Raw genomic sequence first — 23,975 nt, forward strand, 5'->3', positions numbered from 1 at the left:
AGATCCCAAGTCTCTGTTGGAAGGAGTGAACGGGTGCTGAGAGCTCGCTTGCCGCCCAGCCGTCTGCTCGTGTCGTGCTCTTTGTGTTTTTATCTCGTGTGTCGATCCCCTGGTAGGGGTGCCCTACTTTCTCTTTTTATAGGCGAATGGAAAGTGTGGGTTACAGTGGAGGAAAAGGAGAAGAACCAGATAGTAGAAGGCTTCCAGGATCGTCGGATCCTTCTTCTCCTTCATGCGGGTCCCACCGATCCTGTAGATGTCAACAGGGACGGCTCCACGTCGCGGCCTTGTTCGTCACTGGCGCCATGCGCAGGCGTCATCCGCCGGTCATGGCGTTCCATTCCGTCCCGCCGGACGTCGCGTTGAACTGACGTGCCTGTCAGCGTACGTACGAGGGTTAGGCCGAACAACACCAGTACGTCCGACACTGTTATTGATGTGAATCCTCAGGTATGGCCCGTCATGGCCACGGATTACATCGATGCGTGCCAGTCTCTTCCCTGGTGTCAGAGTTTTGACCCAGACCTATACGCTTGGACCTGGAGTGGTCGACGGCGGTATGGGTTCCCGTCGGATGAGACGGAAACCGCGTCCTTAGAGTCGGACGAGACGGAGCCTGCACCCAAGGGGTCGGCGCGAGACGGAGCCTGCACCCAAGAGGTTGGGCGAGGCGAATCCCACGACCTTGGGATCGGACGAGACGGAGTCTGTACCCAATGGGTCGGACGAGACGGAGCCTGCACCCAAGTGGTCGGGCGAGGCGAATCCCGCGCCCTGGGGATCAGGCGAGACGGAGCCCGTACCCAAGGGGTCGGACAAGACGGAGCCCACGGCCTTGGGGTCCGGCGAGATCTTTTTAATACGTCTCGGGCCATCCAGAAGAGTCAGCGTGGACGCTAACCTCCTTGCTTTGGATATCTCTACTATCGATACCCGACACATGGCATGGTCAGCACTACAAATGACATTGCCTAGTTGGCTACGCATGTTCACATCCCTCTAACATGGCCTGGTCAGCTAGGCCTGGTCAGCTAAGCCTGTTCGCATCCCTCACCGTACATGGCCTGGTCAGCACTACAAATGACATGGCTTGGTTGGCCAAGCATATTCGCATCCCTCTAACATGGCCTGGTCAGCTAGGTCAGCTAAGCCTATTTGCATCCCTCACCGTCCGTCCATCACTCTTCCCCGTCGTTCAGGTCAGCTAAGCCTGTTTGCATCATTCACTGTCCGCCCATCGCTCTTCCCCCGTCGTTCAGGTCAGCTAAGCCTGTTCGCATCCCTCACCGTCCGTCCGTCCATCACTCTTCCCCCGTCCTTCATTGATGGTGGCGTGTAGCTTGCATTACACCTTTCAAATTCATATAAGCCACCTATTTACCTTTCAAACTCATAAGCTGAGTTAATCTTCTACTCCCTCTGCTCCAAATTCTAAGTCGTTTTTGACCTTTTTAACATATTCATTTTGCTATGCATCTAAATAAAAATAGATGAAAAAAAAATTAAAACGACTTATAATTTAGAACTACGGGAGTATATAACATTAATACTTTATTACATTGGCATTTACTGTAAGCCCTAAAATCTAACGTTAGACGTTAGCAATAACACTGCGAAACAAATCATACATGATACATCCTGTCACTGTGACAAGGGCAAGGTCATGTTTATTAGTAGTAAATCAGAGCCGCAAGCCTAGCGAAGCAGGGCAATTCGAATAGGCAGCACGAAGCCAAAAAAAAAAGCAGGGCAAACAAAACTGCGTATATGATGAAGTGAATAAACACTGTAGCAACGGGTTTTGTTTTCACTCCCAAGAAAAAATTGGTGCTTCTCGACAGAAGTAAAAGCTACCCCAACACCGGCTGAGCCCAAAACATTAACACCGCAGGTAACAAGTTTTAGTGAATTCAAGGGATTTCAGCCACCAAAACCTAACAAAAAGAATCTGCTTCCAAACAGAACGGCTTAGATCTTAGCTGGTGCTATACAGCAAATCTCATCCAAATCAACCAGTGTATAGCCTTAGTAAGCAGTGACGCCAGAATTTGTAATGTCGACCTCGCCCATTCCTGTATCTTCCTCCTCTTCACTGTCAGCGTCACCATCGACCTCTGCGTTTTGCTCCATTAGGGAATCAATCTGATCGAGGAATAGCTTGTCTTCCCGCTCGCTAACCTGTTTTCCAGAGAGTATCCACAGCTTTAGGTTTTAGAACATGCACATGGAAGACTAACATACTTGGGATGGGAATATAAAAGAATTAACAGATGTTGAAAAGAACTTACAGCTCTTGGTGGTTCCTTCACTACTAACTTTCCTTTGTATTTTTCAATCTCTTCTGTACAAGCCTTGATTGCATCAGTGAGAACTGAAATGCCTTGTTCCTGTTCAAAGGCAACACAGAAAAGAAACAATGATAATTGTTTTATGGATAGGAAGGATATGATGAGGCCTTAACCGTAATGCTAGGTTTCAAACAAAAAGAACATTGATTGCAATACATGGGGTTAAATGTAAAGATGACCCATGCTCACATGCATGTACAAGTATCACACTACAACATATTAAAGGCAAAACAAGGTCTTTCATTCGATAAGCATGCAAATAATGGGTAGCTAATATATTTTTGGACTGCCTAATATACATTCTGTTAACAAGTAATAAGAAATAGCATTCCAGTGATCCAAGCTAGCTGAATAATTCCCTAATTCGAATGAAGGCAAAAATTGTGAACCACATTGATAAGAACCATGATAAGTCTGGAATCAGAAAAATACTGCACTATAAATTTGGCAGATGCATTTTGTGTAGTCAATAATTGTAAATTACATTGATAAGAACCATTTTGACAGATTACTACATTATAAGTAGTGCAGGCACTACCGCACTATAAAAGTCTAGTCACTGCATTTTGTGCAATGTGACTCCAAGCACAACGCTAACCAGTAAATCAGGTTCCCAATAAAAGGCAAAAGATCAAAAGTATAAACAAACAGATCAAGCGCCACAATAATGGTTGGCAGGTGACAACTATTCTTAGCAACATATAAGTGCAGCCTGGAAGGTAATGGGCCACATCACAGAGACACATACAAAACTTTATCAAATAGCTCAGCTATAACAAGTTGCCTACATATATTAAGTACTAAGGTAATGCCAACCTTGTCAAGAGTCTGTGTGGTCAGAACATAAAGTGGAGGAGCAACTAGCTTAATCTTCACAGGACAGTTATCATTGCCCGCAGCTTCAGCTTTCTTCATAGCTTGCTGCGAATACAGATATAATAATTAGTTTTTGCATATACCATTGTCAAATCACAAGGGTGACAATAGAGGCATTTAGAACCTTAATATGGAGCACTCCATCAAACTGGAAGCATTTCATCTCTATATCGGCACGGATCTTGAGTGGCTGAGGTGTCATCCTCCTCCTTATGTTCTTCACCAGGGAATCCTTAACCTCAGGGGTGACAGCAGGCACCACCTTAGTCACCTATCAGTAATTTTAAGCACATTCTTGTCTCAAAAAGTTCTATATAAATACATCTAGAGCAAATCCATAATTCTTTTCAACAACAAAGTATCAACATAAGCAGGAACACCATTCCAATAAGAAAATCAGAACTCTTAAATCAATGCACAGAATTTTGGCAACTGTTTGCCTATACAATAAACTGCATACGAAGTTAAGCACCTAAACCAAGCTTTACTACTGTCTATCTACTGCATGGAAAATCCAAACTTGATATATTCAACGATTCCTGATCAGTTAATAATAATTTGAAAGGCGTGCGTTTCACATTAGTTCAAAATGAGTCAACAGGCCAGGATTTACCATTCCAAGGACAAGTATTCATAGACAGACAAACAAACTAAATTATATACAAATTGGTACTGATCCAAAAAAGTTCAACAAACTACTGCTATAGTTTTTACATAAATTCCTACTGGTTCCTTAAGTCGACATAGTATGTACCCGTAAACACGTAAAAATGCCTAGTGTTAAATAAGGACATGGAACAAGTCTGCAACATCCAAACCTACTTAATCTGTCCACCACTAAATCTAATCATGTTCAGCAAAACATAAGTAGCCACAGGAATGACTACCAGGTTGCAATGGTGAATGTTAGATTGATAAGGATTGTTTTCAACTAACAGATGTCAAGCATAAAAATGTCAAACCAATTAACAATCTCAGTGTTATCTACTTAACAACATCCACAAAGTTGGAAATAACCATTCCACAGACAAGCTTCATATGGGGCAAAAACTCAACAACAGGGCCACAAAGTAGTATGGCTCTAAAAGAATAGAGAGGTCTAACAATAGAAGACTTAATAAAGTTCCAAAAAGAAAATACAATGTACTATAGACCTAAGTTTATTAATAGAAGTATATGATTAATGGAAGAGTCCTGATAAGAAAAATTAACATGCACAAACAATAACAATATTAATCTGCTAACTCCTGTTCTATTCAGGGTATAGCATAAAGCACACAGGTAATTTAGTGTAAGCGATTTGCAATTCTGCAAGGAAACAGAATTAACCTCCTGGCCGTCTGGGCCGACCTCCATCTCCTCATAGGTGAGTGCGTCGAGGATGGCGTCAGGGTCGGCAACGATGAGCTTGAAGGCCTCGAAGGCGTGGCCGTACTTGCGGTAGAGTGGCCAGCCAATCCGCTGGTAGAGCGGCTCCAGGTCGACCTTGAGCGTCTCGGCGACGTGGCGCATGATGGAGTGCACGAGCTTGGACTTGTTGTACCTGTCCTCGCACGCGTGCGCCTCCTCCTCGGAGACGCGGCGCTTGGAAAGGTCGATGTAGCCCTTGTCGCGGTCGACACGGAGCACGATGGCGGGCTCCTGGCGGCCAACCTTGATGAGGGAGGAGATGGAGCGGATACGACGGCGGGAGAGCTCGGAGAAGAGGATCATGCCCTCGATGTTGTTATACTCGAGCAGGGAGACGTACGCGCCCATGTCAGCGATGTGCTTCACCTGGATCATCACCGCGGCGTCCACCTCCGGGAACCGCTGCTCATACATCCGGCACTCGAGGTTCGGCATCTTCGCTGGGGAGGAGGGTCTCACCGGAGCTGAGGGCGGCGGATCTAGGGTTTGGTTGGGTTTTGGAGAGACGGCGGCGGCGGGGTGCGGGCGAGCAGACGATGCTGTGTTGTGCTTGCGGAAGGGAACTTGAGAACGAATCGAACGGCCACGGTACTTGTCACCAATTTTTTACTATAGCATATTTAATTATCTGTTTTTTTTTAAATATTAGATACTTTAATATATATAACACTAATAAAGTAGGTTCAATAAAGAATCATATATATGAAAACTTGATTTATCTAAATTTTTTTTTAAAAAAAAATATATGATCAAAATTACTACAGTAAAAATTCGGTGAGAAGTAAACGAAAACGGAGGTAGTATCTTGCGCTCTCCCTTTGTTTCCGTTTCCCTTGAACGTTGGCGTAAACTTGGAACTACTATAGGTCATCACGTGTGGCTCACGTGAGGTCCGGAATACCCTCCTCCTCTGCTTTCCCTGCGCGGCGCCGACCCTCTCTTCTTGGAGGAGGGTGTAAGAAAACCAAGCCGCCGCCGGGGATACTACACTACCCAGCTCCTCTCCAGTCTCCACCCAACCCGCCTCTCGAACTTTCAGAACCGTCCTCTCGCTAGTTGCAGTGCGGCTGCTGCCATCTCTGTCGCCTAGAGGAGAGTGTAAGGGGACTAGATAGCGAGGGATGGCTTCCCCTGATCCATCAGCGGCAGGTGCCGGCGCCGGGGCAGAGTCGACGAGCCAGGCGGCGACCGTGGAGCCGATCCGGATGCCGACGGTGGAGGAGATCAAGGGGCAGGACATCTGGAACAACTGCGCCGTCCGCAGCGTCGTCAGTGGCGTCATGGGTGAGCCCTCCCTCCCTTATTGGGAGCTTAAATGTTAATCGGTTGGTCGCTTGGAGATTGGATAGTGATAGAGAAATTGAGAGGTATTGTACGAGGCAGTTGTTCATTGGTTACATGGTTATATACTTGGGGCATTGTTTGGTTCGGGGAATGAGGTGCTCCATCGTCTTCTCACTCCTCATTTTGTTGTTTGTTGAATGGAATCGGTTCATCCATCACCACCTCATTCACAAGCTAATAATTTGTATATGCATGAGGAATGGGTTGATTCCACCAAAATTCATGGGATTAATTCATCATGCAGCACCTGTCCACCTCATATAGCATGGCATGGTTCCTCAAACCAACCACACCCTTAGCTCTTACCTTGTTTGTCCAAAGAGTTTGAAACATATAAAGCTACTTTTGTAAGTGTGAAGAGACTCGTGTGCCACATTGCATCAATTCGGAGTTGGTTTTATTTTAATCATTTTGTCTGTCTTTTCTTACCTGTTCAGAGATCTTATAAGGAATTATTGGACATGATCAAAGAAAAATCTTAGTATCCTTGAAACGAAATTTAATGCAAAATGTTATATGATAATGGATTATATTTGTTGTACTTGCCTCAGGTAATTGCAGCACAAATATTTTGTATAGTTTTGTCATGGTAATTGATGGTCATGGAATATACTCCATGAATTGGTTCAAGAAAATTTCAAGTAGGTTGCAAAGAATTTGCCCAGAGGTTCAAAGGTTGTATTTAACTCTGTGCAATAATACACCCTACGTTGTTTTTCTCTTTTACCTTCAGTGTCGCTAGAAGCATGTAGCAATAAACATAGAGTGTTGTTTTTCTGTACCAGTAAAAAGCAAGCTCATGTTTTTACTGTTTGGTATGATTCATGTCACATTATCATGTTCACTTACTACAAGGAATTACGAGGGAATCTGATGCTTAGTTTATTGAAGGAAGCTTGATTTCAAATGCTTCATTCTATTTCTATCTACAAAGGTCTGTAACACAAATTTGTCCTGGTGTAACCCTGTAACAGTGTGATTTTTTATGCACAACGTCTGTGTTTCTCAGAATGTTTTACAAGACAGAACTAGTGATATTCATAATGTGTGCTGTGTCTATCATCTACATGACCAAATCTTCAGTAGCTGCTTTATAGTTTGGTGTTTAGTACCGTAGACTGAAAATCATGTCTTGTCTTACCTTAAGCTAAATAGCCCACAACATCAGTTACTTGGCCATGCCAGCAATGATACTCAATAGAGTCTAGTGCTCTTGTTACAAGTATAGCAGTGTGCATAATTTTTTTTTCTATGGGGAACTTTTATTAACTCTCTGTCCTTCCTATTCATTAGGAGGCGGTCTTGGTGTACTTATGGGACTATTCTTTGGAGCTTTGGACAATCCAATAATGGCAGAGGAGATGACAGCAAGGCAGCAAATAGTATACACAGCAAAGCAGATGGGTAGGAGAAGTATAAGTAATGCCAAAACCTTTGCAGTCATGGGTCTGATTTTCTCAGCAGCTGAATGTACCATAGAGAAGGTAGATAATTGTAACAGTTTTTTTCATTCATAGTTGTTTCGGCATGTTCTCTTCCTATTTAAACTTTGTATTTGCATGCCTTGGCAGGTTCGGGCAAAGCATGACACTACCAATACAGCGGTAGCTGGCTGTGTCACTGGAGGAGCTTTAGCTGTAAAAGGTAATTTGTTTGTCATGCCATCTATGAATCCCTGAGACAATATGCCTAACTTTTAATTATCAAAATTTCCTTAAGTAAAACTGTAAAATCTCATGGTGCAATCATTGGCGTTGTCTTTTGTATGGATTGTCAGGATCGGTATTTTTGACCTCTCAAGCAGCTTTATTCCAACTATTTGTGCCTCTGGTCTTCCTGCCTATATCTCAAAAATTATATATGTGATGAAATGAATAAGCTGTTCTGTATTAACTGTAAATCTGCATTTCTGATCATAGTCTGAAGTTGAAAGGTGTTTCTGTTCCTTTTGTATGTATGACATACAAGTTTTCTATCCCTTCCTGCTTAGGTAACTAGCTAAGAACGAGGAGACATTTCCTATATTGCCATCCTGATGTATCTATATTTGAAAATGTACCTAAGGGAGTTTTTTATTTACAGGTGGCCCTAAAGCTACATGCATTGGTTGTGCAGGGTTTGCTGCGTTCTCAGTGGCAATTGAGAAGTTCTTTGATCGGCATACTTGAAATGGGTGTTGTCAATTTGAAGCCAGCTGAGTATGAGCAGCGTTGGCAGAAGAACCTGATTGTTTGCAACATCCAGTCATCTACATCTCATGAAAGATCTTGTAACCTAATTTTTTTTACTATTCCGAATACCTTGCCTGGCTTCATAGTTATAACTGGACTACTGGAGCGCCTAAGAGATCCACCCTGATCAATATCGATCATGATGACATTGACTGAGTTGTTTTCTTGTTCTCAAATGTGTTTTATGTTATTCTCGACATCTGCAGCCAACGGGTGTCTATTTATTGTTGCAATCTGTTGGCGTTGCTGACTGAAGTCTGAAGTCACTGAACGTTTGTTGCTCTTTCCTTCGCTGCTCCATCACTGCTGATGCAATCAAGACATCGAAGTGATCCACGCAGAACTCCTTTTTTCAGCCTTCTGCATTTTATCCGTCAATGCCATTATTGCATAATATTTGTGATGTCATTCTGTCAGGATAAATGTATCTCGACAATTAAATCTTTGATTTTGTTTAAAATAGCATGTACATTTTGTTGCCATTGCCACATAAAAGAGCCAGCAACAGTAATTCGCAAGTCTTGTCAAGTGAAAAGCAAACATCACTCCTGTCCAACAATAAAACCTCTCTCTAGAGGGTACTTATATTGCTACATGTTAATAGGCTCATGGCCATCTCATGCAGTGATGTATAAGATTTCTCATGTAGTGCTATATAAGAAATTTTACAAGTATAAAGGAGAAAGAGGGAATTGTTAGAGAGAGTGGTTTTGTGGAACAATGGCTCGTAATCTAAAATTTAGAACTATGAGACCTGTACCGTTATATTAGTTGTTACCAACTCACAACATTTTTGTCAATGTATAAGTGTATAAATTAAGAAATCATGAGTTCCTATGAGACAGTTAAAAGAAAAGATATTATATTTCTTTTTTGCGTATCATAGTAGCATAGTGTAGATACAGATGCTCATATATGCACACATGGTCATCATTTTCTACGAGCACATTCAAAAGTTATAAGATTTCAGAAATGACAAGGTTACAGTAGACGTTTCGTTATCGACGGGCACATCACCTACTACTGTTAAATCCTAGAATAAATTCAGCTCGTGTCGAGAATATAGAACTAGATAGACAGATTCTACCACAAGAAACCAAATCAGCTAAGCATCGTTACATGATATTTACTAAGATAAATGTCTACTAAGATAACTCAAGACTACGAGACACTCTTGCATGCATCCACAGTTCCTAAGGTGTCCCCAACAGTGGTGAAATCACCAGCTGAGGTGAGTTTTTATTGGTGACAGAGGAGAGGGAATAACGTGCTAGCGAGGGGAGAGAATAACATGCTAGCGCTATCCGCTTTTGGTCAGTCATGACCTAGAGCCTCCGGAACATGGAGCTAATCTTCGATAATGGCGATGAGCAAGGAAGCTTCATCGGCATCTGGCGCCTGATCATCTGCAGTATACAGAGGAGAGATTGTCAGTTCAAACTTCAATACAACATGATGGCACAAATGGTCTATTTTGTCAGATAGTGTAGCTTCCGTAATACTCTTAATTCGAATCATATACCTGAGGGCAGGTTGGAAATTATCTGCTCAACTATTCTGCCACCATTCACATCACGCCCCTTCTCCTCGCCCTTGCTACCACCATGACCAGCGTCGCCGATGCTCGTCTTGGCATCATCCTCAGCACTGTGGTTCCCGTTGCCATTGGCGCCTGACACCGCCACGCCGATCTTGGAAGCCACCGCGCTAAGAATGCCGCCACCATTGGCTTCCTCCCCCTTCTTCTCTTCACCATTATTGCCACGAACCGCTTCACCATTGCTCCTCTTGGCGTCGTCATGCCCGCTATCGCCACGGCTGTCATCGCCATTCGCACCAGACATGGCCATGCCGCTCAGAATCCCGGCTTGCTCACCTGCCTTCACCTCCTCTGTTTCCATTGCTCCTACACGAATCAATCGGTCAATTGCAAAGATGCAAACATTTCCTGATCCAACTGGCCGCGGAGACCGGAGAACAGACGGTCCTTACCTGACGCCTGCGGTGGCGCAGGGGGCGAGCTGTGCAGCAGCTTCCGGAAGATCCCGCCGCCGCCACTACCGTCCGCCTCCTTGTCCTCGCCACCAGACGCCGCGGCCGCATTGCCACCGCCGCCGTCGCCGCTGCCACCGTTAGCACCGGACATCGCCGCGCCGATCCTGGACGCCATTGTGCTCAGGAACCCTCCCTCCTCACCCGGCTCGCCGTTGCCGTTAATGTCCCTCTTCCCCTCTTCGCCATCGGACGCCACGGTCGCACTGACGACCTCGCCGCCGCTCCCGCCATTGGTCCCGGACATCGTCGCGCCGATCTTGGACGCCATGGCGCTCAGGAATCCGCCCTCCTCACCTGGCTTGCCGCCGCCGCCGCCAACACCGCCGGCCTCCCCTACTTCTTGACGCGCTTTCTTGTGCGGCGTCGTCTCGCTCTGCTCCCTCCTCTCCTCCACGCCCACCGAATCCTCCATCTTCTGGAAACGAAACCGCTAGAACTAAGCTCTCGACCAGCACAGTATTGAGTGCAGGCACATACGAAAACGAAACAGATCAGCCGGAGAGCAGAGGAGGAGCCGTGACGCAGGCGGCTATTTTTATAGCCGCTCGACGCGGGTGCTACACGCGTCCGGCGAGGACGGGGCTGCTCTTCTCGGAGCGCGTAGCCTGGCGCGCGCTGATTGGCTCCTCCTGCGGCATTTTTTCAATTCGTTTTGTGCTTTGGGCTTTTTGGTTTTTACTCCTCTTTCTGCGGGCAGGCGGTGAGATGTCGGGTGGACGGTGGATCGGGAAACGCAGCGCCTGTCGGTGAAGATGCTGTGTGAGTACGAGGCTAACAGACACTGATTAAACGATATCAGGCTTTCTAACAGGAAAAACTCAACAATATCAGAGTGGCGCAGCGGAAGCGTGGTGGGCCCATAACCCACAGGTCACAGGATCGAAACCTGTCTCTGATATATTTTTTACGGTTTTTTTTTTGCCCAGTTTATATTCACTTTTCACCCTTTTCAATTTTTTTTGCCCAGTTTAGATTCTCTTTTCAGCCTTTGACAAATTTTTTTTTGCCCAATTTAGATTCTCTTTTCACCCTTTTCATTTTTTTTGTCCAATTAGATTCTCTTTCCATTTTGCAACCGGGCCGGGTGTTTGCCATTCACATGCCAGAGCGCACATTTGGACGAACCTAACCTCTCTAGCATTTCTCCATCTCATTTCATATACACAGCTGAACCGATCACATCTTTCGCAAGTTCATGACGCGTAGTACGTCCAGCACAGAAGCGATGCGCAGTGCTGAGGACCTGATCTGCTCCGGGGCCAAGGCCAATGCAAAACCGATTTGGCGGCGCTGATGTCGTGAAAATCATCATGCCCAACTCGTGAAAATTTTAAACCTCACCATCACCCCCAACGATAAGCACCATGTTCGCTTAATCGTATCAGTCATGTTTATTAGCCATGATATAGTGTTTTTCTCACAACAAAACAACATCAGTCGACTTATAAGCCACGCAAATGATAACAGGGTGAAGATTATTACCCACACCAACCCGCAGCTAAACCCCTCGCCTAATAGGCTGTTGATTTGCCGGAGGGAAGCAGTTGGACACGCGCCCTATTATACTGCCGCCACCGCCATAAACAACGAGGAAACCAGCGTTTCTTCCCTAATCTAACCATTTCCTGCGTGATTGACACTAACCATGCCGTGGCTAGTTAAATCTTAAATGAGGGGGAGGGGGTCACGCCTTCGTGGCGTGGCACCTCCCCCGACGCCCCCAACATGTTGTTACCGTGGCTGTGGCAGCCGGCCTCCTTCTCCATCCATACGTACTAGCAGTATCACCTTTTCTCCAGGGGTGATCTCATCTCGTCTCCGGCCGGCCGGCATCGTCGTCAGAGCTCTCGAGCTCGCCAGCGGTGGTTGGTCGTCGTCGAGGCCGGCCGATCGATGGGGAGGCCGCCGTGCTGCGACAAGGCGAACGTGAAGATGGGGCCGTGGACGCCGGAGGAGGACGCCAAGCTGCTGGCCTACACCTCCACCCATGGCACCGGCAACTGGACCAACGTGCCCCAGAGAGCAGGTGATCGTGCCGTGCACCAGGCCAGGCCAGATGAGGGCCTGCTGTGTGTGATGATATCTCTGCGTGCGTGTCATTTTGTTTTGTTTGGCGCTGATGGGGGCGTTGGACGACGGTGCATGATGTGATGATGCAGGGCTGAAGAGGTGCGGCAAGAGCTGCAGGCTGAGGTACACCAACTACCTGCGTCCCAACTACCTGCGTCCCAACCTGAAGCATGAGAACTTCACCCAGGAGGAGGAAGACCTCATCGTCACCCTCCACGCCACGCTTGGAAGCAGGTACACAGTACAGTGCTGCAAATCATGTACTCCTACAGTATATGGTCATTTGATTTGTTTCCACAGCTACTACCTCGACAACATGCATTCGCATCATCTTTCAGACTTCTCAGTTAGGAACTGGATAGTGTTTAGATCCTTTGTAGTACTACAGATAAAGCCAATTTATTATCTATCTCGATGCAGTTTTGAAACTAATTATCGCGTTAGAGAGTGTTGCTGCACTGAAGAAGATCTGAATTATGAAAGACACGTCCTATAGTTCTTATAAAGATTTTTAAAAAAGATTATGAATCCATGTACTGTAGGTGATTCTTCTGGGCATTGTTCTGCGGTAAAATTGTAAACATATGTTTCACATGAAAATTACTAGTAATCGGGTACGTGTTTGGGAAGCCGGAGTCTGCAGGATCTGAGATTCTGAATAATCTTAAGGAACTGTTAGCTTAAATTTAAAACCAATCCTAGCAATGCAATTTTCTAGAGAAATTGACGTCTTCATTCCAAACAAGCCCTAGAAACGGACAGCTAGTTCAGTAGTTCTCGCATCAGTGCCGTTGGTGATGGATTGAACCCTAGCTTGATGCGAATGAAAACGACATGACACCGTCGGGGAGACCGTTGGAGTTCTGAGCCACAGCCTCGTTCGCTTCGCGGAAAAAACAAACTGAAATACTATTTCGGTTAATTTGTTGTGAGAGAAAAATACTGAGCTGAAAAGTACGGATTATAAGAAAAACGAACATGGCTAATGCGTGCGCCCATGCAAAGTTGATTGGAATCGATGCTTCCATCTCACTCGTTCGTAGCCATAGTAGTACTATTACACTACAGTACTACACTCGTAGTCATAGAGTAAGTCATCTTGAAATGCATCTTAATTAACCTGCAATGGAAATTGTAGTGCGATCGAGCCATATGCATTGCATGAATCCGTAGATCGATGTCTGGCACGGCGTCGTCGATGGTGCGCTGATCAGGGCGACGATCGAACTGCATGCGTTTTGCAGGTGGTCTCTGATCGCGAACCAGCTGCCGGGGCGGACGAACAACGACGTGAAGAACTACTGGAACACGAAGCTGAGCAAGAAGCTGCGGCAGCGCGGGATCGACCCCACCACCCACCGCCCCATCGCCGACCTCATGCACAGCATCGGCGCGCTCGCCATCCGCCCGCCGCAGCCAGCGCCCTCTCCCAACGGCGGCTCCGCTACCTACCTCCCCGTGCCGGCGCTCCCGCTCGTCCACGACGTCGCGTACCACGCGGCTGGCATGCTGCCACCGATGACACCGGCGCAGCAGCAGCAGCAGGTCGTCATCGCGCGTGTGGACGCGGACGAGCCAGCGTCGCCGACGACGGAGCACGGCCAGGGCCAGCAGCTCAAGTGGAGCGACTTCCTCGCCGACGACGCCGCCGCGGCGGCGGCCGCGGCCGAGGCTCAGCAGCAGCAGGTTGTTCTTGGGCAGTACCACCACGAGGCGGCGGCCACCGCCGGCGCAGGCAGCGGCATCACCGTGCACGGCGCTGGGAGCAGCAGCAGCGCTTCGGCGGCCAGCGGTGACGACGGTGGCATTGTTGGTGTCGGTGGCGGCGGCGGCGGCGATGACGGCGCGGCGGCGTTCATCGACGCCATCCTGGACTGCGACTAGGAGACGGGGGTGGACCAGCTCATCGCCGAGCTGCTGGCTGACCCGGGCCTACTACGCGGGCTCGTCGTCGTCGTCGTCGGAGATGGGCTGGGGCATGGGCCTGCTGAATGCTGATTAATTAGTGGTTATGCAAAACTCATCAGACTGCTTATATGCTGCTTTGATTCAGTTACTATGAACTTCGTTATCAGGTAGTCAGTCAGCTGGTCAAACCTGCCGAGCTGATCCATTCATATGCTTGCACTGACTCTGGGTGTTTTCGGATTATTATTACTTGTACGGATAATTAACGTCGTTTGTGTGTGTGTTTTATTCCTTTTCCTAGAGGAAACTGTATTTGCGTGGTGCATTACTACTTTTAGGGGTGTCTACGAGCCAGAGCTGGGGGTGTCTGCGAGCGAGAGCTGTTTCGTAGGAGTCTGTTCGCTGGTTGGTTTTTGGGCTGGTTTGGACTGGCTGGTGTTGGTTTATTGTGAGAAGAAAACACTGTTGGCTGACTGGTTTGGACCGGCTGAAACTAACAAGCGAACAGGGTGAACAGCTCCGGCTCCTCTGGCTCAAAAATGAATCCTCCAGAAAAACATTTGATAAGATTTCTCTGCAGGAGTTAGAGCTGAAGCCGGAGAAAGAGCCCGACCAAACAGCCCTTAATCAAGCAGCCGCTGGTAACCTGGCACGTCTCCCGGCAGCTGAAAAATCACGGGGCCCTGTAACCATCAGGTTTGCGTTGCATCGGCCGCCACCACACACGGCGAGTCAGGGACACCGGACACCGCGAAACTCCACGCCCCGGCCGGCCCGTCCCTATCATCAGTTCCCTCACGACGGTACGGAAGAACCGATCGATGCTTTGCCAATGGCCACTCACCACGGAATCAGTGTAAGAAAAAAAAAGCAAGAAAAGTCGTTAGCACGCAAACACACGGCACGAGCAATCGAGCACCATGGCTGGTCCCCAGCGCCTCCTCCTCCTGCCGCCGCTCGTGCTCCTCCTCGTCGCCGCCGGCGCGATCCTCCTGCCGCAGCGCGGGTCCGCGGAGGAGGGGAAGGTCTCCCTGGAGCTCTACTACGAGTCGCTGTGCCCGTACTGCTCGCGGTTCATCGTGAACCACCTCGCGGGGATCTTCGAGGACGGGCTCATCGACGCCGTCCACCTCCGGCTCGTCCCCTACGGCAACGCCCGCGTCGGGTCCAACAGCGAGATCTCGTGCCAGGTACGAAAATTTATATCATGACAGCGATCCCCCAATCATCGCAAAAACAAAACTGTTAATGAATCGTTCAATTACTGATGTATCGTCTTGTTGGCTTGAACTTATCAGTATAGTTTATCGACAATGGAATAGTGTTTTTTTTTCTCGCAACAAATATTTCAGCCGACTTATAATCCACAGACGAACAGCTCCATAGCCTTTTATTGGGTTGCTTAATTTTATATGCTAGAAATAAAGATTTATTTATTTTGGGAATAGATAGTACTACTGGTACAACGATACTGTGCACACGGTAGCGGTCGTGCAAGCGTGGCATGTTAGCGCCCACACCATCATGCTCACCTGATCTGTGTCCCACATCTCACCGGTCACAGTAGCGGCATATAGGTTTTCAGAAGGGATGATGCTGACATTTGAGTTGCGACTCTCATGCTATCCAAAATAGATGTCTCGTATAGTACCACCGAAGATCCATTTTGGATTTGAATGCCCTTACGGGTACTCTGTTGGAGATAGTCTAACATCGCTATAGTTGTAGTGGACCACTTGCAACAATATCACTATAGCGGTGGTGGATCTCCATGTTGTTCACTACTACAGGATAGAAGACTAAAAAATATCATAATTACTCCTTTGCAGTCACCTGAAATTTTGCTTTTCTATCGGTCACCCATCTCCCCACACGTCATCTCTCGCCGACTCTCTCTCTTCTTCCCCAACTCCGGTGGGCTTAGAAGAGAAGAGCTCGGGGGAGGAAGGCTGACCATTCGGTGGGGGCGACGGGAGGGCGGTGTAGGGTCTTGGCGGCGGTGGAGGCGACCGGGCCAGGTCGGGGGCATCCATGGCCGGAGCTCGCCGCGGAAGAAAGACGGGGAGCTCCAGCGAAACCCTAGAGCGTAGTGGTGGGACGGTGAGCAGCGGCGAGGGTGGAGGCGAGGAGGAAGAAGGTGCGGGTGGGACGGCGAGGTAGGCGCTGGAGGGGTGCGGAGGTTGAAGATGACTGACACGTTAGTCACCTGCCGCCGATAAGTACAAAAAATATACCATATTAAAATTAAGCAACAACTATTGCACTTAGCGCTCAATGTTGATATCTCCATGCTATCACTATATATGCTCTGTTCGCTTGGCTGATAAGCCATGGCTGAAAGAACTGTTGGCTGATTTGTTGCGAGAGAAAATTAATATTCATTGGCTGAAAAAGTACGGCTTATAAACCAAGCGAACAGGGCGATAGTTTGTTGTAGCTTTATAGGACATTATTCACAATGGGATGGTTCAGACGATGTCAATGTAAATGGTTTAAATGGCAATAATAATCGCCCTATTTGTTTGGGCTTGTTTGGCTGATAAGCCATAGCTGAAAGTAGTGTTGGCTGATTTGGTGTGAGAGAAAAATATTATTTATTGGCTGAAAAAGTACTGCTTATAAACCAAACAAGCCCAAGCGAACAGGACGAATGTTGGAGATGGTGGTTTAGGTGATAATGAAGAATAATAGGAGTGGGACGTAGAATGGTGTTCCTTTTTATTGGTGCAAGGAGAATACTCGGTGAGTTGCTGTAGGGATTCTAAATAATTTAAAAAAAAATTAGATTATTTATATTTATAGTTATATGAATGAAACTATCTTAAATTAATTTTGGTGAATGGTTTGACACAAATAATGTAGATAGCTAAATGCATGTCAGTGGATGAAGAGATAACTATCATAACTACATGTGCTAGTTGACTATAATTGCAAGTTCTAGTAGATTGTTGATGTTGATAGCTTGCATATTGAGAGAAAACTCTAGTGGGGTTTAACTTTATAAGAGTATATGATATGACAATCAAAAGTTAATTTACTCATATGTTTTTTATATCTTATTCATTTGTATTTTCTTTGTGACTTACACCATAAAAATGTACACAGTGACCTAGAAACTTCTAAGGGCCTGTTTGGATGATGCAGTTTTGAAAATTGTAATATCACAAAACTGTTGTTTTATAAGTTAAAGAGACACAAAATCATGGCTTATAAAAAAGAGGTAAAGACTAGTTTTTGACAAAATCATGGTTTTAGAGACTACAAGATTTGTTGCATCCAAACACGTTTTTAAAAACCAAAATATTTTGTAAAACCATGGTATTTCTCTAATATTTTAAAAATACTTTGCATCCAAACAAGGCTATGTTAAGCAGACTTGATGTCGTATTGATATGCTCCAAATCTTTAGTTATTTTTAGACTTTTTAATTGGGGAAAATATTAGGTGCAAATCATCCTCTTGGTAGAATCGTGAAAACCTTTAAAAAAAACCGTACTTGGAGGTTTCCAAAAATTACGAAACCATGCACTTGGCACCGCTATTTGCAGTCCGCTATCTCCGCTATCAAAGACACTAACTAATCATCTACTGCTTTCGCTCACGGCTCACCGTAATTGTCAGTTGCTTGCGCAGACAAGAACACAGCACCTTCACCTTATACCACGCATCCGTTGCTGGCTTCGGCTTCCCTCGTACTCTTTCGGGATGTGTCTGCATACTGTTGAGTCGGACCGTGTGCTCGCAGGTACTGTACGCACGGTCGCAGTCGCAGGCCAACTCCAATGGGTTCAGGATCCCGTCCGCATTCACGGGCTCGGTCGGTCGGTCCCACGGTCCCACGTGGCCCACGTGGATCCCCCCTCCCACACCACAGCCATCCCCCCCACGCGGCGACCTACCGATCCACACACCCAATGGCCACCCGCCTCGCCATCGCCGCGCTCCTCCTGCTCGCCTCCGCCTCCGCCTCCTCCTCCGCAGCCGCGGCCGGCGAGGAGGAGGCCGGGAAGGTGGCCGTGGCGCTGTACTACGAGTCGCTGTGCCCCTACTCGGCGCGCTTCGTGGTGAACCACCTCGCCAAGGTCTTCGTGGACGGCCTCCTCGAGGTCGTGGACCTCACGCTCGTCCCCTACGGCAACGCTCGGATCCACACCGGCGGAGTGATCTCCTGCCAGGTAGGGCGCCGCCCGACCAGCTCCTCGCGTTTCCTTGTGCAACTTCGTCTGGAATTGCGGTCCTTGAATTCGCATCCTGGGTGTCACTGCTTGCTGGAGTAGTGTACTACTCCTAGTTAATCTGAGACAGAATTGGGGATTTCGTTAATTACTCTTATTAGTAGTCTTGCTGATGCTAACACAGTAACACTGTTGAGCTGATGGTTGTTGTTGCAGCATGGTCCGTACGAGTGCCTTCTCAATACCGTGGAAGCTTGCGCCATCGACGCCTGGCCGGATTTGGTAATTCCCCTCTCCTCTTAAGCTCTGCCCACTCATAGGGCTTTGACCTGCATGCAAGAATGACTCCACGAAACTCCGGGCAACGAAACTCCGGGCAAAACGGGTAAACCTTGCAACCAGCCGACCGTCGATTGATAACAATGAATCTGCCACCGACAAATTAGTTGTTGCACTCTGTGATCAAAGCTCCCTGGTCAAACGGACAGCATTTCTGCAGTTTTTCTCAAGCAAATCCTGGGATTCTTGTACAGTAGTACTCCCTCAGTTCCAAATTAGATTCCGTTTGACTTTTTTACCCCAAGTTTGACCGTTTGTCTTATTCAAAAAAATTTATGTAAACATAGTTAAATTTAAGTCATTCTTGAAGAACTTTTGTTAATAAGGCAAGCCACAACAAAAGGAGTGATATTTAGCACAAATTTTTGAATAAGATGAGTGGTCAAATTTAAGGTTAAAAAAGTCAAACGAACTGTAATTTGGAACGGATTTAGCAGTTCTCAAGGCTTCCGTGTATGCCTCTGTCGTTGTTGTTGGGGGACAGGATGTGCATTTCAGCTTCATCTACTGCGTGGAGGACCTGGTGGTGAAGCGCCAGTACAAGGATTGGGAGTCCTGCTTCCAGAAGCTGGGCCTCGACCCGGAGCCTGTAACACAATGCTACAACAGCGAACATGGCCACAAGGTTCGTTCTCAATCCTTCTTCGGATAGCTTTTTTGTGCTGATCTCTCATTCTCTTGTAATTGTAATTCAATGCATGTCCTAAACGCAGTATGAATTTGCAACTTGTTCACTGATTTGTTCCAGCTTGAGCTCGAGTACGCGAACCAGACTAACGCTCTCGAGCCCCCGCACCGGTACGTCCCCTGGGTGGTCGTCGACGGGCAGCCCCTGCTAGAGGCAAGTTCCACCTGAACTTCAACTGCATCCATGGCTCACCCTTCGCCTTGCCCAACTGTTTGATCAAGCTCTCACTCCATTGGTGGTGACGAACATGTTTTCGTCGTTTCAGGATTACGAGAATTTCGAGGCTTACACCTGCAAGGCCTACAAGGGCACTCCACCGAAGGCCTGCGAGGGGCTGGGACGTCTGCAGATGGCGCTCGAGACAGCGGAGGCGCGCAACGGCGTCAGCTACAACTCCGGCGTCAGCAAGCTTGCAACTGCTGAAGATGGGGGTAGGGAGCAGCAGTAAAGGTGTGGCTGGGAGAATACTAATTGATTAGCGATGTGTCCTTTTGGGTCATGTGAACATAAGAACATTACCCGTTTCATCTTGCTCTCCAGGATACACAATTTATGGGGCCTGTACATCGTACAGTAATAGCTAATATAGTAATAACATTATATAGTCGTTGCTGTTTATTATTATACTAATAGTCATGCACGTGCGGCATGCACGTGTCTATAAAAAGGATCATTCATAAAGAAGGAATTACAATAAAAATTTCGAGAAATAATAATACACATTTGACAGAATTCATATAATAGATAACAAGAATACAGATAGAAATAATAATGTGTATTTGCCCAAAGAGTTGACTGCTCAATTCATATAATGGATGTGTATTTACAAACAAGAGTTGGTTGCTAAACACCAATACCATATTGACATTCATATCAAAATTCAACCTACAACTAAAAGGATAACTTTATTTCAAAAGAACTGTCCTTTACCTTATGGTATATATGCTTCAAAATTTCAAATGACAGAATTATCCATTATAATAGGCCTATGTACCAAACTGCATAACACATTGGATCATGAGTAGGCTAAGGAATCTTGTGAAATACTCAGATGTTCCACTATAATAATGGCTCTGCAACATAACCTGCTCTTCCCTTGCTACACGCACCAGCTCCAAGCTCAGTAACCCTATTAATTAGAACAATCCATATGAGCTAGCACAAGTGAAATTATAAAGCTTATTTTCACATCTTTAGTATGTTGCCATAAGACTCTGCATGATCTTGCCATTGCCTTGGCCGTCAAGGTGTGAACTCAAGAGCTTGCTGTAGAATGGTCGGCAATGGTGCTGGAGATACATGTAAGCGAGTGAACATTTAGTCATGTTGTAAAATCTTACTCGTGCGTCGAATTGTTTCAGGTTGCTGTCTGTTATGAAATAATTATTGGAGGAGCAAGCATTTTCCTTGTACAGTTGAGGTCAATATCCACAACCACCGTGTATTTTTTAAGACAAAAAAAAAATCAACACCGAAATGCATCCAAGTACCTTGGCACCATTGGTGAGAGGAAGCCTACAAATGGCTACCTGGGCATAGCCTATTGTTAGAGTCATGTCCGTTTTCTAGTTGCCCTAGCTCTCCAAATCTTTCATCTGTCGTTTTATTCACCTTCTTGTCCTCAAAAAAAGTATTATTGAGGCAGTCTTTATATTTTCTATATAGAATTTTGCAAACCTAAAATTATATATAAACCTAGAAAGAGAGCACGGTATTTAGCTTAAATCTTCTGCTTCACCTTCTCTATGCTTCCTCGCCACCTTCCCTCTTATCTTCGACATGCTTGCCCATGTACCCATCAAGTCCAGCTCAAAAACCATAACATAAATTAACACAATAGTGTACTGTTCATGAACAGGAATGTAGATGTAACTTTACATGGCCCCTACCCCTAGAAACAGAGTACATGATATTGATATGGTTCCGTGGTAGCATGACAGGAAAAAAATAATGAGTCTCTTTGTTTGGCAATGCAGCAGATCCATCTAGCTAACATGTTGTGATGCAAAAGAGGACAAAATCATAATGCAGTTCAAATTAAACGCCAAAAAGGGAAGAAAAAAAGACTGCTAATACAACATCCAAAACAAAGAGGCAAAAAGAGAGAAATCAAGAGGTGCTCAAACTTTGATGTCGGCGTGCTCAATTCCACCACATCTCTGGCGCCGCCCAGCGAGTAACGAATATGTTGGGGGCACAGTGGACCGCTCAGTGGGGGCAGCCCCGTGGAAAGGCAAATTGATGAAAAATTTCATAAGCTAGCTACATCCAATACAAAGCATAGGAAATTGTGATTTATCAAGGTAATACATAAATTCATCTATGTTCACGAACTGAGAAACTAACACAGTTTATAAAATTGATACTGTACTAATAACATATGTAGCACTAAAGCCAGTCTCAATGGAGGTGGAAGACATTCTCATTTGAATGGAACTTTAAGAAGAAATAAAATGATGCCGGGCTGAGAATAAAAACTCACCAAAAAGAACTAATACTATCCATCCAATTGATACAAAAGAATATTTTTTCTTACATATAGTATAAAAGAAAATTTATTCACATTTATATGTAATCGAACACAGGTATTGCTTAAAATTTGCGATATCAGGCATACATACAGATGGAGGCAACGTTGAAGTTGCACAAATATTGTAGGAGCATTTTATATTGCTTTATCTTTATTTCTAGTATATTCCTTTCTTTTGCGCCCTATAGACAGTCAAGCAAACGCAGATTAAGCATGGGGCTTGCAAATGATGGATCGATCTGTTCTTACCTGTCTGAGCCGGCGCCGACATCCATGTTCCGTCCGAGTTGCTGCGCCAGTCGAGAGGATCGCAGCAACGGTCGCCGCGACACCGCCAACTCCGTCGAGTCCAAGAAAAATAGGAAGACGCAGCAAAAACTTCATAAACACATCGACGGTCTCACCTTTGCTTCTAAACCTTCAGATGCAAAACATCAAAGACCACCATCAAGATGATGCTAATGATGGAGCATTGTACCTCTAAAACGTAGATCAGGGATGATCTTAACTTAGATGGGGTAACTTGTTCCTATACCTCGCCCTAGCGCAGTTGCGTCCATGGCGCCTCAGCAACGTGGACGCCGGTGTCGTGGCAGCGTAGGCGTGGCGGAGTCCAGAGGGCGGGGGGCGGCGCAGAGGCGACGGTGAAGTCGGTGGCGGCTTCCGTCGCTGGCAGCATCCTCTCTCTGGATCGGTTAACGTTAGGGAATCGTCGGTAGGGCGCCTGGTAGCTTAGGGGAACCTCGTGCCTGGTGTCTCAGGTCCTACCTCCCTTTTATGGTGCTGTGCGACGGGGGCCCACCAACTATGGAGTGGTTAGGCGCCCCCGATCAGAGCGCGGATCTAAGGGTCCAATTAGCCGTTGACCCAATTGGTGGAGATCAAACTAACATTCTTCCCCTTGATCTCACCTTATGACTTAAACTTAACTTCCTTTTTCTTTTTTCCATTCCATCACAGATCAGTGCATAGAGCGTGCTTCATCATCACGGTCAGTTGCCATTAGATTTAACAGCTACAATGCACCTCTCTGTTTTGAAATAGATACTCAACTAGGCCCTCAGTATTCAGAAATTATAGGCTTTCCCATAAACCTATGTCGACTGTGTGTTCTCTGAACGCACTGGGTGGTAAGCCTTTGGTAAACGGATCCGCAAGTACTTACTCGGTACTTATGTGCTCAATGCTTTCAAAATGATTCTGGATTTTCTCCTTTACAACATATACCTTAGTGTCAATGTTTTTGGTAGCACACTTGACTTGTTGTCTTAGGAGTTAACTTACTTTAAATGGTTATTGTTGTTGTCTACCATTGTTAAATCCGAGTATAAATTCCCTTAACCTCCTTTTGCCTATTCCTTAAGCCTCATGACAAGCTATACTATGGTATACATCACTGATGACACCACAACTGTTTCTTTGAAGCTTTTCCACAATAATACTCCAACTGCGAGTGTTAGCAACTGCTATGGATTTCGCTACATATCTCGCCAAGACTTGACTTTTGTACCCTCAACTATTTTAGAGTACTTGTTCTTTCTTACTCAGCATGAGGCCTATGATACTTTGTAAAATTGCAAGACATTCTCAACTCCATTCTAATGATCTATATCTGGGCTGAACTTCTGCCAAAATATCCCGGATACATAAACTATGTCAGGGTAAGTTCCTACTTGTACTTGTACACACATCAAGCTTCCAACAACTGAAGCATATGGAACCATATTCTTTTGATCGATCTTATATCGGTTTCTGAAATACTTAAAGTTCCCAAAACTATTACCCTTGAATATAGGAGCAGACGTAGGTTTACTCGCATGCATACTTTACTTCTTTAGAATCTTTTCTAAGTATACCTTTGCGATAGTCCTAATACCCCATTTTCTTATACCTCGGTGAATTTCGATTCCTCGAACCAATGACGCTTCACCAAGATCATTTACATTAAAACTTGAGGATAAAACTTCTTCTTCTCCAATGATAGATTAACATCACTACTAA

At 45.9% G+C, this 23,975-nt stretch overlaps 4 protein-coding genes, 1 non-coding gene and 1 pseudogene across 8 annotated transcripts; 4 read left to right on the forward strand and 2 right to left on the reverse strand.

The window, feature by feature from the left end:
• Window positions 1-1,741: 1,741 nt before the first annotated feature.
• LOC136496474 (eukaryotic translation initiation factor 2 subunit alpha homolog) lies at window positions 1,742-5,195 on the reverse strand. Its single transcript, XM_066492168.1, has 5 exons — window positions 4,554-5,195; window positions 3,349-3,495; window positions 3,165-3,269; window positions 2,289-2,387; window positions 1,742-2,178 (listed from the first exon to the last, which is right to left on the reverse strand). Exons 1-5 carry the CDS (start codon window positions 5,067-5,069, stop codon window positions 2,026-2,028), a joined length of 1,020 nt encoding a protein of 339 aa, XP_066348265.1. The 5' UTR covers window positions 5,070-5,195; the 3' UTR covers window positions 1,742-2,025.
• A 350-nt stretch (window positions 5,196-5,545) lies between these two features.
• Window positions 5,546-8,638, forward strand: LOC136496482 (mitochondrial import inner membrane translocase subunit TIM22-4-like). Of its 2 annotated transcripts, none has more exons than XM_066492187.1 (4): window positions 5,546-5,918; window positions 7,272-7,462; window positions 7,550-7,622; window positions 8,094-8,638. In XM_066492187.1, exons 1-4 carry the CDS (start codon window positions 5,756-5,758, stop codon window positions 8,144-8,146), a joined length of 480 nt encoding a protein of 159 aa, XP_066348284.1. In that variant the 5' UTR covers window positions 5,546-5,755; the 3' UTR covers window positions 8,147-8,638. The 2 variants fall into 2 exon arrangements, with proteins under 2 accessions (XP_066348284.1, XP_066348276.1); XM_066492179.1 differs by having other exon boundaries at window positions 8,061-8,632.
• A 525-nt stretch (window positions 8,639-9,163) lies between these two features.
• Window positions 9,164-10,756, reverse strand: LOC136496494 (uncharacterized). Its single transcript, XM_066492194.1, has 3 exons — window positions 10,202-10,756; window positions 9,732-10,115; window positions 9,164-9,615 (listed from the first exon to the last, which is right to left on the reverse strand). The coding sequence occupies exons 1-3, from the start codon at window positions 10,674-10,676 to the stop codon at window positions 9,557-9,559; spliced, it is 918 nt and encodes a 305-aa protein (XP_066348291.1). The 5' UTR covers window positions 10,677-10,756; the 3' UTR covers window positions 9,164-9,556.
• A 334-nt stretch (window positions 10,757-11,090) lies between these two features.
• Window positions 11,091-11,162, forward strand: TRNAM-CAU (transfer RNA methionine (anticodon CAU)). Its single transcript has one exon. It is a non-coding gene; the product is annotated as a tRNA-Met (tRNA).
• Window positions 11,163-12,157: 995 nt separating this feature from the next.
• LOC136464586 (transcription factor MYB35-like) lies at window positions 12,158-14,336 on the forward strand (annotated as a pseudogene).
• A 759-nt stretch (window positions 14,337-15,095) lies between these two features.
• Window positions 15,096-19,994, forward strand: LOC136542802 (gamma-interferon-responsive lysosomal thiol protein-like). 3 transcript variants are annotated; one of them, XR_010780783.1, is made up of 6 exons: window positions 15,096-15,432; window positions 17,988-18,417; window positions 18,634-18,699; window positions 19,241-19,381; window positions 19,505-19,597; window positions 19,710-19,755. XR_010780783.1 is itself a non-coding variant. In XM_066535415.1 (5 exons), exons 1-5 carry the CDS (start codon window positions 15,163-15,165, stop codon window positions 19,890-19,892), a joined length of 753 nt encoding a protein of 250 aa, XP_066391512.1. In that variant the 5' UTR covers window positions 15,105-15,162; the 3' UTR covers window positions 19,893-19,994. The 3 variants fall into 3 exon arrangements, 2 of the variants coding, with proteins under 2 accessions (XP_066391512.1, XP_066391520.1); XM_066535415.1 differs by lacking the exon at window positions 17,988-18,417 and having other exon boundaries at window positions 15,105-15,432; window positions 19,710-19,994; XM_066535423.1 differs by lacking the exon at window positions 15,096-15,432 and having other exon boundaries at window positions 18,157-18,417; window positions 19,710-19,994.
• Window positions 19,995-23,975: the final 3,981 nt, after the last annotated feature.

The sequence above is a fragment of the Miscanthus floridulus genome, chromosome 1, assembly GCF_019320115.1.
Source record: "Miscanthus floridulus cultivar M001 chromosome 1, ASM1932011v1, whole genome shotgun sequence".
Taxonomy (NCBI): Eukaryota; Viridiplantae; Streptophyta; class Magnoliopsida; order Poales; family Poaceae; genus Miscanthus; species Miscanthus floridulus.